This window comes from Nerophis lumbriciformis, linkage group LG27 (genome assembly GCF_033978685.3).
Source record: "Nerophis lumbriciformis linkage group LG27, RoL_Nlum_v2.1, whole genome shotgun sequence".
NCBI classification, from domain to species: domain Eukaryota; kingdom Metazoa; phylum Chordata; class Actinopteri; order Syngnathiformes; family Syngnathidae; genus Nerophis; species Nerophis lumbriciformis.
This window is the reverse complement of record NC_084574.2, coordinates 28,730,094-28,743,316: the sequence shown is the minus strand read 5'-3', so window position 1 is coordinate 28,743,316 and position 13,223 is coordinate 28,730,094. Positions and strand designations below refer to the sequence as shown.

Here is a 13,223-nt window from a genome sequence, read left to right as displayed (position 1 = left end):
GAACATCTCTACGCTGCTGACCCGTCTCCGCTCGGGATGGTGTCCTGCTGGCCCCACTATGGACTGGACTCTTACTATTATGTTGGATCCACTATGGACTGGACTCTCACAATATTATGTCAGACCCACTCGACATCCATTGCTTTCGGTCTCCCCTAGAGGGGGGGGGTTACCCACATATGCGGTCCTCTCCAAGGTTTCTCATAGTCATTCACATCGACGTCCCACTGGGGTGAGTTTTTCCTTGCCCGTATGTGGGCTTTGTACCGAGGATGTCGTTGTGGCTTGTGCAGCCCTTTGAGACACTTGTGATTTAGGGCTATATAAATAAAGATTGATTGATTGATTGATCACCCAAAACTAATGTAAAGCATCAAACAACAGAAGAATAAGTGATTATTACATTTTAACAGAAGTGTAGATAGAACATGTTAAAAGAGAAAGTACGCAGATATTAACAGTAAATGAACAAGTAGATTAATAATTCATTTTCTACCACTTGTCCTTAATATTGTTGACAAAATAATAGAATGATAAATGACACAATATGTTACTCATACGTCAGCAGACTAATTAGGAGCCTTTGTTTGCTTACTTACTACTAAAAGACAAGTTGTCTTGTATGTTCACTATTTTATTTAAGGACTTAACTGCAATACGAAACATACGTTTAATGCACCCTTAGATTTTTTTGTTAAAATAATGCAATTTTTTTGTGGTCCCCTTGATTTAGAAAAGTACCGAAAAGTACCGAAAAGTATAGAAATAATTTTAGTACCGGTACCAAAACCAATTTACTTGTATTGTTACAACACCAGTTGATATCGTCAAAATGTCAATAGCACTAACCATAAATAAATGGAAAATTTTACAGTTGATACGTACATGTGATCGATATTGGTATCGGCCGATCTCACCCATGGATAAACGGTATCAAAATGAGCGGCCTTAAATCCTGACCGGATCAAAATAGCTGCTCATGACCTTTGACTTCAGAACATGTCCCTCAGTAGAAAAAGTTTATTTTCCTCACCTCCTGCAAAACTGTACCACAGCGCCCCGTTGATGATACCCCTGGTCCGGTAAAAGTTGGCTCCGCACCTGTCGGTGTCATTGTTGGACATGGTGGCGTGGGCATCGGCGTAGGTCCGAGCTAACTGCTTGAACACCTAAAGACGGCGGGGTTATTGGGAGAGGTGAATTGTGAGACATCAGCATGTTCCACTTGACTCGACTCATACCCGTTCATCTTGAGTGGGGGAGAACATCTTCTCCTCGTGTGGGTGCCTGGAGAAGTCGAAGGGGTAGGAGACCACCAGTTCTCCACCATGGAGACTAGCGGACTGGACGAAGGGGAGAGACCTGGTCCACTTCATCACTGCAAAGGTCTCTGGCGCTACCTACAGTACAAAACAAGTACTGATGGATTTTACAGTGTCCACACTGATTTCATGGGTGCTTGTTAATGACCTTCTAGATTGTTTATTCCCTGCTATGAAGCTTTATTTTGAAGGCTTCTGTTGTAAAAGAGGAAGTTGGTGAGCTTTCGTATACTAGCAGTTTTACAAGGAAGTTTGTGAAAATGTGTCTTTTGTTAGAACTTCAGTTCCTGTTTGAAAGGGTACAACGGTTTATAGTTTGAGCTTTAAAGGTAATAAATTAGTTGCTGTATGTTCTACTGCAGCCGGGTACCATTTTTTTAATGGCCTGCGGTATATTTTCAAAATACTACGAAAATAAATGAAAAAAAGGGCAAACAGGTAAAATGTAACGAGAAAAAGTTTAAATGTTGACTCCAATAACACAAAGCTGCCATGCAGGCTGTTTTTCTTTCTTTCCTTAACTGACGCTAATTTAAAATGGTGGTTAATTAATGTCATAACGTCACAATCCACATGTTTTAAGCATTTATAGTGTTTGTATTTGTGAGAAATGTAAATCCCACTTTTTTTCTTTTTTCTTTTTTTTTCTTTTTTGGGGGGGGGGGCATCAAAATTTATATATATATATATATATATATATATATATATATATATATATATATATATATATATATATATATATATATATATATATATATATATATATATATATGATGAGGTGGCGACTTGTCCAGGGTGTACCCCGCCTTCCGCCCGATTGTAGCTGAGATAGGCTCCAGCGCCCCCCGCGACCCCAAAGGGAATAAGCGGTAGAAAATGGATGGATGGATATATATATATATATATATATATATATATATATATATATATATATATATATATATATATATATATATTTATATATATATAAATATACGTATGTGGAATGAAAGGGGGTAGGATTAAATAAAATCTACTTTTTATTACTCCTTTTTGGACATACTGTAATGAGAAATTAAATATAATAAAATCATATTGTAATTGTACGGGTGTTCGGAAAAAAAACAACACCATAACCATAAAAGTAGACAAAAAAATTATATTTGTACAGTGCCTTGTGAGATAGAATGAGAGCGAAAGCTTGGTTGAGTTTAATGAGTTCTCAAATATTATATATATATATATATATATATATATATATATATATATATATATATATATATATATTATTTTTTTTTATATATATATATATATATATATATATATATATATATATATATATATATATATATATATGTCCATCCATCCATCCATTTTCTACCGCTTATTCCCTTTGGGGTCGCGGGGGGCGCTGGAGCCTATCTATATATATATATTTATATATATATATATATATATATATATATATATATATATATATGCCATGTTGCATAGAATTGCCCAAGATCATATAATTCCATTTAAGATGGTTAATGGCAGTTTAACTAATTGACACTCATCAAAGCTCTGGGAATTATGCTCATGGTTGTCTGGCATCATCTGGTGGTTGAGAGGTGCAAATACACCAAAACCATATTTTCTTGTTTTTCAATCGGCAAAAATGAGATTCATTCGGTTTTCATGCAAAAGGCATATAATATGTTTTTTTCGAATGCATACTAGGATTACAGCCTGTTAAAAATAGCAGTTATAATGGGAGTCAATAGGGCCAAAAGAGTTCTTAAGAGATACAGTGTATATGTTAGGTTTATATGCCATTCTCACAATGTTGCAATCAAAAACAAAGTCATCAGTTCACACGGTTAGAATAATCACCTAAATTGTTTTTATTTGCCTAAACCATCTCCTCATGACGTCGGCCACCTATGGTAAAATCGCCAACATCATCAGTTAATCAGATCATGTGATTTTACCCCATTAAGATTAACGGCCTACGAGAAATAAATGACTTGGGTAATTTTTTGAACATGCCTTAGTGACTTATTTTGAACTTTATTGTGATGGTGACTACATAAGCGTGACATGACATGTGTCGTCAACATTATGACACTTTGAACATTCATGCTCACGATCATGTGTGACTCTTATGTAGACGCCTTCAAAATAAAGTGTTAAAGTATGTTGCTTAAGTCACAAAGGCATGTTCATAAAATTGCATAAGTCATTTATTTCTCTTAAGTTACAGAATTTACACGCAGTGATATTACTAAATACTAAATAAATAAAATAGATAATAAAAATGGGACCCATTACCTCCCTGCTTTGCACTCAGCATCAAAAGTTGGAATTGGGGGTTAAATCACCAAATGATTCTTGAGCGCAGCCACCGCTGCTGCTCACTGCTCCCCTCGAACTCCCAGTGGGTGGAACAAGGGGATGGGTCAAACGCAGGGGGTAATTTCACCACACCTAGTGTGTGTGTGACTATCAGTGGTACTTTAACTTTTTCATTTTAACTTTACTATGCCAATACATCCTTATTTTGAGTGAAATTATCACTAAATGTCATATGTTACACTTTTGGTAAAATGTTGTGTGTTTCCTGTAAAACTTGAAAAAAATAGTAAGGTGATTATTTTAACAGGGTGACGAAATATAATTTTATTAAAATAAAAAATAAAATAAAAAATAAAAAAATCTGTAAAACTCCCAGGCAAAATTTCAGGCCGCTAACTTTCAAACTGTACATGAAGAACACACATGAAAACCTAGGGGTATCAATCAAAGAATGGATCATCAGTGCAAAAGAGTCGGACCGTAATTCAGCAGAGTATATGGTACAGGGTCTCATACTGAAAACTCAAAGGCTTTGGGGGCCATTTTGATACTTTTAATTGTGCAAACAGGCTGAAACCAATCCCTCTCAGACTCATATCCTGACTCATCTTATAAACACTTAGCACAAATAAATATAAAATAAATATTCCCACCTAATCAACTCAACTCTTTTGTAAATGCAAACACTCTGCACCTTAATGCTCTTTTATCCTGCACTCCACCGAGCTAAAGCAACTTTTCGTTATTATCTGTACTGTAAAGTTCACATTTGAATGACAATAAAAGGACGTCTAAGAGTAAGTGTAATCCTTGAGGGGCCGCCTAGAGCAGTGTTTTTCAACCACTATTGTCTGGTGTGCCGTGGGAAATTATGCAACTTCACCTAATTGGTCCAAAAAATGTTTTTTTTGCAAATCAATAATTATAATCTGCAAATAATGTGCCGTTCCTTAGTGTCTGTGCTGTGTAGAGCTCGACAGGGTAACCATGTAATACTCTTCAATATCAGTCGGTGGCAGCAGGTAGCTAATTGCTTTGTAAAAGTCGGAATGTGTCGGGTGAGACGAGGATGGTTTGTTGTGATCCCAACATGCAGACCACAGCGGGAGACAGTGTGCAGGTAAAGAGGTATGTGACGCCTAAACCAAAAATGAACAAAAGGGAAAGGAAAAGGCAATAAAGCATAGGGATGGTTATGCAAAACTACAGTAAAACTGAGCTGTCTACAGAGTAAACAGAAACAGAATGCTGGACGACAGCAAAAACTTGCAGCGTGTGGAGCAGAGACAGCATCCACTAAGTACATCCGTACATGACATGGCAAGCAACAATTTTCCACACAAAGAAGGATAGCCCATACTTGCCAACCTTGAGACCTCCAATTTCGGGAGGGGGCGGGGGCGGGGGCGGGGCGTGGTTGGGGGCGTGGTTAAGAGGGGAGGAGTATATTTACAGCTACAATTCACCAAGTCAAGTATTTCATATATATATATATATATATATATATATATATATATATATATATATATATATATATATATATATATATATATATATATAAGAAATACTAAGTCAAGTATTTCATATATATATATATATATATATATATATATACAAGAAATACTTGACTTTCAGTGAATTCTAGCTATATATATATATTTATTTTATTATATATATATATATATATATATATATATATATATATATATATATATATATATATATATATATATATATATATATATATATATATAAAATAAATACTTGAATTTCAGTGTTCATTTATTTACACATATACACACACATAGCACTCATCTACTCATTGTTGAGTTAAGGGTTGAATTGTCCATCCTTGTTCTATTCTCTGTCACTATTTTTCTAACCATGCTGAACACCCTCTCTGATGATGCATTGCTGTGTGGCACGCACAAAAGTGCTTTCATCAAATACACTAGATGGCAGTATTGTCCTGTTTAAGAGTGTCACAACATTGCTGTTTACGGCAGACGAACTGCTTTACGGTAGACGAAAACGTGACTGCTGTTGTTGTGTGTTGTTGCCGCGCTGGGAGGACGTTAATGAAACTGCCTAACAATAAACCCACATAAGAAACCAAGAACTCGCCCTCCATCATTCTACAGTTATAACGTGATTGGGCAGGTACGCTGTTTATATTGTGGGAAATGCCTGAATTTCGGGAGATTTTCAGGAGAAAATGTGTCCCGGGAGGTTTTCGGGAGAGGCGCTGAATTTCGGGAGTCTCCCGGAAAATCCAGGAGGGTTGGCAAGTATGGGATAGCCACAACTCAAATAGCCTTGCTTGCTAACACAAAGCAGGTGCGGGGAATAGCGCTCAAAAGAAGACATGAAACTGCTACAGGAAAACGCCAAAAATCACAGCACAAGACAACAACTAAAGCACTACACACAGGGAAACACCAACAAACTCAAAATAAGGCACGGAAACCTGGTGGAGTTTCAATGTTTTACGTTTTCTGCTGGTGGTGTCCCTCTGTATTTTTAAATTAAAAAAATGTGCCTTGCTTTAAAAAAGGTTGAAAAACACTGGCCTAGAGAATGCCGTCCTGCAGCAAGTGCCCGTGTGGCCTCAAGATACAGGCGCCACAGACCGGTATTGATTGTAATTATCAATATCATGATGAAATTTCATCTCACCTTCCCAAACCAGTAGGCGTCAGGAATTGGGATGTGGTCAGTGCGGTAGTGCCTGCTCCGACGGTTCCGGTAGAAGACCGATGTGAGGTCGGGAAAGTTGCGGTTCAGGTCGATGTTCTGGGCGTTGGTGCGACCATTTGTCCAACCGTTCATTAAGTGACCCTGAAACAGTTAGGTTTGAAACAACTGGGAGAGTGAGAAAGTGTCAGTCTGTGTTGATGTTGGATGACGATGATGTGTTAGAGGAGCAGGCATCATGGGAAGCATACGTTGAATATTAGTCAAGAAAATGTTAGACTACGTCTGTTGGAACTATTGTTAACATGTAGACAAGACCATGTATCCGGCAAGAGAAATCCCATGTCAAATGTTACATTTGAGCATACATGTGATTAGTCCATTTGAAAACATGCAAAGCAGATCTACAGTAGCCCATATCCAATATTTATTTCTTATGAGACATGAATGACCTTTTAAGGATGTAGTAGACAGTGTTATGGAGTGTCACCCCCTTGGAACCTTCTGACAGAGTGCACAATACGATACAAAGTGATGACTTAACAAATGAGGTGTTTAGAATATTCTGGTTAATAAGAAATGGAGTGGAAAGAGTTCTCCCATTGCCAGTTATAGTGGGATTTTAATTCAATGTAATGATTCTGTTTGTGTACAAGCTCTTACATCAAATATCAGAGTTCTGTACTGTCAAGAACGTCTGGTTTTACTCATGTTAGTGCTGATGGTGATTGATCTGGTTGTGGGAGGACATGACTATTTAGACAGAAAAGCAGGTAGGAGGTAGAAGGCATGAGCTCCGTCTTGAGTCACTAACTTCTACTTATGTGGCAATAAATCCTACGATAATAAACTGACTGTACTGACTGCATAGCATATCTTACTGAGAACCAGCGCCCTCGTCGTCCTCCTCTCATGCAAGACAAATAGCAATATGGCCAAAAGTCTATATATATATATGTATATATATATATATGTATATATATATTTATATCGGAGAAGTGGCTTTGCACCATGTATAGACAGACGTTAGTTTCTAGTTTGCTATCGACAATGCTACATTGTGTTTTCAATCAATCAATTCCTTTATTGTCATTGTCATAATAACACTTAAGTCATACATGAACAACAAGATTTTGTTTGAGCTTTGTCCAGCGGTATAGAAACTGCATTGATGTGCAGGTTGACAATAGTTTACATTTGAGCATTTTAGCATTGTCAGGAAGATCACGATAAGAGGGACGTGGGGGTGGGAACAGTCAGATGTCTGATGGGTGTTACGTTGATGTTGCAGCAATGCAATGTCCAGAGCACAATTATTGAGGTGGTGAAGAGTGAGGTAATAAGATGGTCCGGGCCAGCAAAGGGGCAGGCTGTTCATTTAGCAGTCTCACAGCCTGGGGATACAGACTGTGAGACATTCTGGTGGTCCTGGCGCGAATCGATCTATACCTCCTTCCAGAGGGTAGCAGGTTGAAGAGGCCATGTGCTGGGTGGTATCTGTCCTTCAGGATGTTGTGTACTCGCTTTAGGCAGCGAGTTGTGTACATGGCACTCATCTCTGGGAGTATCGTCCTTGTAATTTTCGCCGCCGCTTTAACCACTCGCTGGAGGGCCTGTTGGTTCGCTGTTTGTTCGTTCGTCGCTGTCAAATTTGCGGGACACAGCTAGAATGTGTCATCAGCCTTTTCACGAGCTCTACCGATGATATCGTATATCATGCAACCCTAATTTCAACCTTATCTGGTTAGTGTTTACCACACAGGTGTGAGGAGTTGTAGTGTTTTTGCACATAACCTGAAAACAAGTCTTTAAACAGTGCTTTAGTTTTCCCTTCAATTGGTAGTATCACCTCATTGCACACATAACTGACTAACCAAAACACCTGTGCATGATCTTACAACAGGTGCAAACAAGATTACTTGGATCTTGTTTTTGCTTCAGACAGCTGCGTCACAATGTGTGACCCAAAACTTCCATCCATCTATTTTATACACAGATCAGAACTTCATGCCTTCACTTCCCCACCAGAGAGTAAGAGCAGACTAGACTGACAACGGATAATGGCGGTTTGTCTTTTGTGTACTGTTAACAATATTTACTTCCTGGTTGATGAGCTCCGGGTCATTGTTATCCTCTACCTCTGCGGCGGCCAGCTCATAGCCATCTGGGTTCATGGAGGCCAGGATGTGGATGCGGGTGTTGTTGATGAGTGCTTGAACTCGCTGGTTCCCCAAGGTGTATTCTGAACACAGGTACTGGACCAGGTAGATGAGCAACTGGCGGCCCAGTACTTCATTGCCGTGCATGTTGCCTATGAGCTTGACCTCTGGCTCCACTACAAAGTTAAAAGTTTTACAGACAAGAAGCAAATACAATTATATTAGTTTTACAAGCGGTAAACACCACCATTGCTTTGCTTTCTAGAACATAGAAGGACATTTTCTAAACTGTTCCAACAGAGTTCGAAGCAACTAATTGCCCAAAACATCTCAGACCTGGGCAAATTCTGGCTTAACGTGCGGCCCGTTAAGCTTTTCAATCTGACCCGCCGGACATTCCCCCCAATTTTTTTTAGATCTTTAAAATCAAAAATGTAGCTGCCATTATGATGTGCAGTGATGTTTTCAAATTACCGTAAGTCTTGAACTATACAAAGTATTTCAATGGTTGGAATCTGCACTTTTGCATGATATACTAGTTACTATGGTAATCTAATTAGTTACTATGGTAATCTAATTAGTTACTAAGGTAATCTAAGTCACAGTAGCTCAGACGAGACACCAAGAAGTGTGGGTGGGGAGCCTGAATTGCGGGTGTCAGGGACAGACACGGAAGGAGATTTTTGCAACAAAGTTCTAAAGCTTAGTGATGAATCCGATGTATCAGATTGTAGGTGTGGTTTTTTTACCCTTCACGTTCTAATTTCGCTGTGTTTGTTGCATTTTTGTTGCGTTCCGCTTGATTGTAAATTGTGACGTTCATATGTTGTCAATATTCAGTGTTTTATCGTTCATAGATAATATTGTAAATCCCACATTCTTAATTTTCATGTACATTTTGGGAGTCTCATTCAGTAAAAAAAAATGTAAATTCCATTCCGTTTTTTAAGGCCGTCTGTCATAACGTTTTTAGCATTCAATCAGACATTATTGTGAGGTTTTGTATTAGTGTTCCTAAAAATCAGATATACCGGCCCCGAGACACATTTTTTTTCTCTAAATGTGGCCCCCCCGAGTCAAAATAATTGCCCAGGCCTGCAGTAAGATGAGGGTGATTAGCATTTAAGGGGCACTACAGGAGGGAAGGAATTCCTATGGTTACATTCCTCGGTGGATCTTGCATCTCATTTTGCAATGCAGACTGCTGAAAATGATGGAAAGCGGCACTCTACATAGTACCTGGCGCTGTGGTCAAAGTTGTAATTGCCACAAAACACATTTTAAGATATTCAACACTCTACTGCCGTCTGGCGGCTAAAGTGGATATATGAGTTGTATTTTCATCCTGTAGATAGAATACTGCATGGGAACCAATTAGAGGTTAAATATGAGGCACCAATAAAAAAAGGTGTTCCCCAGTGATCAAGAAATGTACCGTATTTTTCAGACTATAAAGCGCACTTAAAATCATTTCATTTTCTCAAAAATCGACAGTGCGCCTTATTAACCGGTGCGCCTAATGTACGGCATCATTCTGGTTGTGCTTACTGATTTCAAAGCAATTTTATTTGGTACATGGTGTAATGATGACCAGTAGACGGCAGTCGTACATAAGAGATATGTGTAAACTGTTGATGACGCCAGTAAACAACACCAAAACTTTAAATGTTCCATTGAGAATATAGAACACGGTTCACTCAAAAATCTGTCAAAATGTTTTTACTACGACTTTGGTAAGCTATGAAGCCACACCGCTTGATGGATTGTCTGCGCATTAAACATACGAGTATTATTATGGTGTGTGTATAAGGACCGCAAAATGGCACCTATTAGCAGACATACTATCTGGCGTTTAGTTTCGCAATATTATGCAAAACCAACTTTTCTTACCTTCTGATAACTGCTGATCTGTATTTGGGATCTGCATAAGCCCTGAAAATGTGCACCGTAGTCATAAGCTTCTTCTTTTTCTCTACCTTCTTATAAAGTTAAAGTTAAAGTACCAATGATTGTCACACACACACTAGGTGTGGCGAAATTATTCTCTGCATTTGACCCATCACCCTTGATCACCCCCTGGGAGGTGAGGGGAGCAGTGGGCAGCAGCGGTGGCTGCGCCCGGGAATCATTTTGGTGATTTAACCCCCAATTCCAACCCTTGATGCTGAGTGCCAAGCAGGGAGGTAATGGGTCCCATTTTTATAGTCTTTGGTATGACTCGGCCGGGATTTGAACTCCCAACCTACCGATCTCAGGACGGACACTCTAACCACTAGGCCATTTATGTGGCATTCATCTTCCGCTGTTCCCATTTCTAATATAAAGTAGTGTAAAGTTATTTCTTATATCTGTCAGTAGACTAGCTATCAAAGGGCTAAAAACTGCAGTGGGTTTACATAATTCACCCACGGAACTTTAGTTATTAGAGGGTTCCGGTCGGACGTTTTTTCACGGGACACATTTCCGGCGTTGATGTTGCACTAGTGAGCCACGGATGACAAGATGCTGCTCCGTTATTGATTGAAGTAAAGTCTGAATGTCATTAAAACAGTTAGCGCCATCTTTTGAAACTTCTTCCACTCCCGTCCTTGCACGCTACACCGCTACAACAAAGATGACGGGCAGAAGATGCTGTCAAAGGTGAGTCACCTAAATAAAACCGCCCACAAAACGGCGCATCCTGAAGAGACACTCAGAAAGCTACTTGAAGATGAACTGTAAAACATAATTTATGCAACATTTTCACCAAAGAACCACCATTACATGTTATGTAGACCACAAGGAAGTCTTTTACATTTAGAAATAAATCATAATATGACCCCTTTAATGCGCCTTATAATCCGGTGCGCCTTATGTATGAAAATAGACCTGGATAGACCCGCTCATCGGCAGTGCGCCTTATAATCCGTTGCGCCCTATGGTCCGAAAAATACGGTAGCTTCTAATTTGTGATGAATTTGGTCTTTTCTGAAATACTATATACAACCAGAGGTGGGTAGAGTAGCCAGAAATTGTACTCAAGTAAGAGTACTGTTACTTTAGAGATTTATTACTCAAGTAAAAGTAAGGAGTAGTCACCCAAATATTTACTTGAGTAAAAGTAAAAAGTATGTTGTGAAAAAACTACTCAAGTACTGAGTAACTGATGAGTAACATACACACACATATCATATATATATATATATATATATATTTATATATATATATATATATATATATACACACACACACATATAGATAGATAGATATATATATATATATATATATATATATATATATATATATATATATATATATATATATATATATACATACATTGATATATACAGTATATAATTTATATTTATTTATTTTGCCGCTTTTGTTTACATGTTAAAGGTGTTTTAATGAATATACATGCATGTTTAACACATATAGATTCCTTTCTTTCATGAAGACAAGAATATAAGTTGGTGTATTACCTGATTCTGATGACTTGCATTGATTGTAATCAGACAGTAGTGCTGATAACATCCACATTTTCAAATGGAGGAGAAAAAAAGTTACTCCTTTCTGTCTAATACCACATGAAAGTGGTTGGTTTTTGGCATCTTATTTATTCAGCTTCCATATTCGTTTTTATACACTTTACAAAAAATACATTGGCGGCAAACTCCGTAGCTTGCTAGCTTGTTTGCGCTGGCTTTCGGAGACTCTTATTTTGAAAGCGCAGGCGCGATGGAGCGGCACTTTTATTGTGAAGACAGGAACTGTGCAGTCAGTCTTTAGGCTTTTGACGGGGTGTACGGTTGAAATAAAAAATGGTCTTTTTTCCTTCACACTTTTGATTGATTGATTGGAACTTGTATTAGTAGATTGCACAGTACAGTACATATTCCATACAATTGACCACTAAATGGTAACACACCAATACGTTTTTCAACTTGTTTAAGTCAGATCATGTGACCCCTGGCTCTGTTTGATTGGTCCAACGTCACCAGTGACTGCATCTGATTGGTGGAACGGAGTGAACGTCACCAGTGACTGTATTTGTTGAAACGCAGGCACTATGAAGGTCTGTCTGACAGACCAAAACAAACAAAGCGTGCATTAACAGATCGATAAAAATTAGTAGCGAGTAGCGAGCTGAATGTAGATAAAAGTAGCGGAGTAAAAGTAGCGTTTCTTCTCTATAAATATACTCAAGTAAAAGTAAAAGTATGTTGCATTAAAACTACTCTTAGAAGTACAATTTATCCCAAAAGTTACTCAAGTAGATGTAACGGAGTAAATGTAGCGCGTTACTACCCACCTCTGTATACAACCAATAGCAAACGTGATGGAATCACCAGACTTGGAGGATGATCATTCAGTTGTTTAAATGTGTGGCAAAAAAAAAAGCAGGTAACATACATGACACAAATCTATAGTCTTGGCGTTAAGAAATACTGAAATAAATCAGGGATATAAATTGTGGTAGTCAGTAACAGTTTCATTTTTAGATGCAGCAGAGTAAAAAATGTCACGTGGAATTACCCATTTGTATGGAAAGAAATATGGTTTCATGACAAACAAAAACTTTTAAAGCGCCTTATAATCTGGTGCGCCTTTTGCATGAAAATAGACCTGAATAGTAGAGATGTCCGATAATATCTGACTGCCGATATTATCGGTCGATAAATGCTTTAAAATGTAATATCGGAAATTATTGGTATCGGTTTCAAAATGATCGGTATCGGTTTCAAAAAGTAAA

At 38.1% G+C, this 13,223-nt stretch overlaps 1 protein-coding gene across 2 annotated transcripts in view; it reads right to left on the bottom strand.

Annotated features, from left to right (window-relative positions):
- The window catches only part of cpz (carboxypeptidase Z), a 42,972-nt gene that overhangs the window by 14,039 nt on the left and 15,710 nt on the right, over positions 1 to 13,223 (bottom strand). The window contains exons 6-9 of one of the 2 annotated variants that reach the window (XM_061988208.1): positions 8,432 to 8,667; positions 6,315 to 6,476; positions 1,242 to 1,400; positions 1,034 to 1,169 (exon numbers count right to left, since the gene is read on the bottom strand). In XM_061988208.1, the coding sequence (XP_061844192.1) occupies positions 1,034 to 1,169; positions 1,242 to 1,400; positions 6,315 to 6,476; positions 8,432 to 8,667 (693 nt within the window). The remainder of the gene's footprint in view (positions 1 to 1,033; positions 1,170 to 1,241; positions 1,401 to 6,314; positions 6,477 to 8,431; positions 8,668 to 13,223) is intronic. The other variant, XM_061988210.1, reaches the window with a different exon arrangement.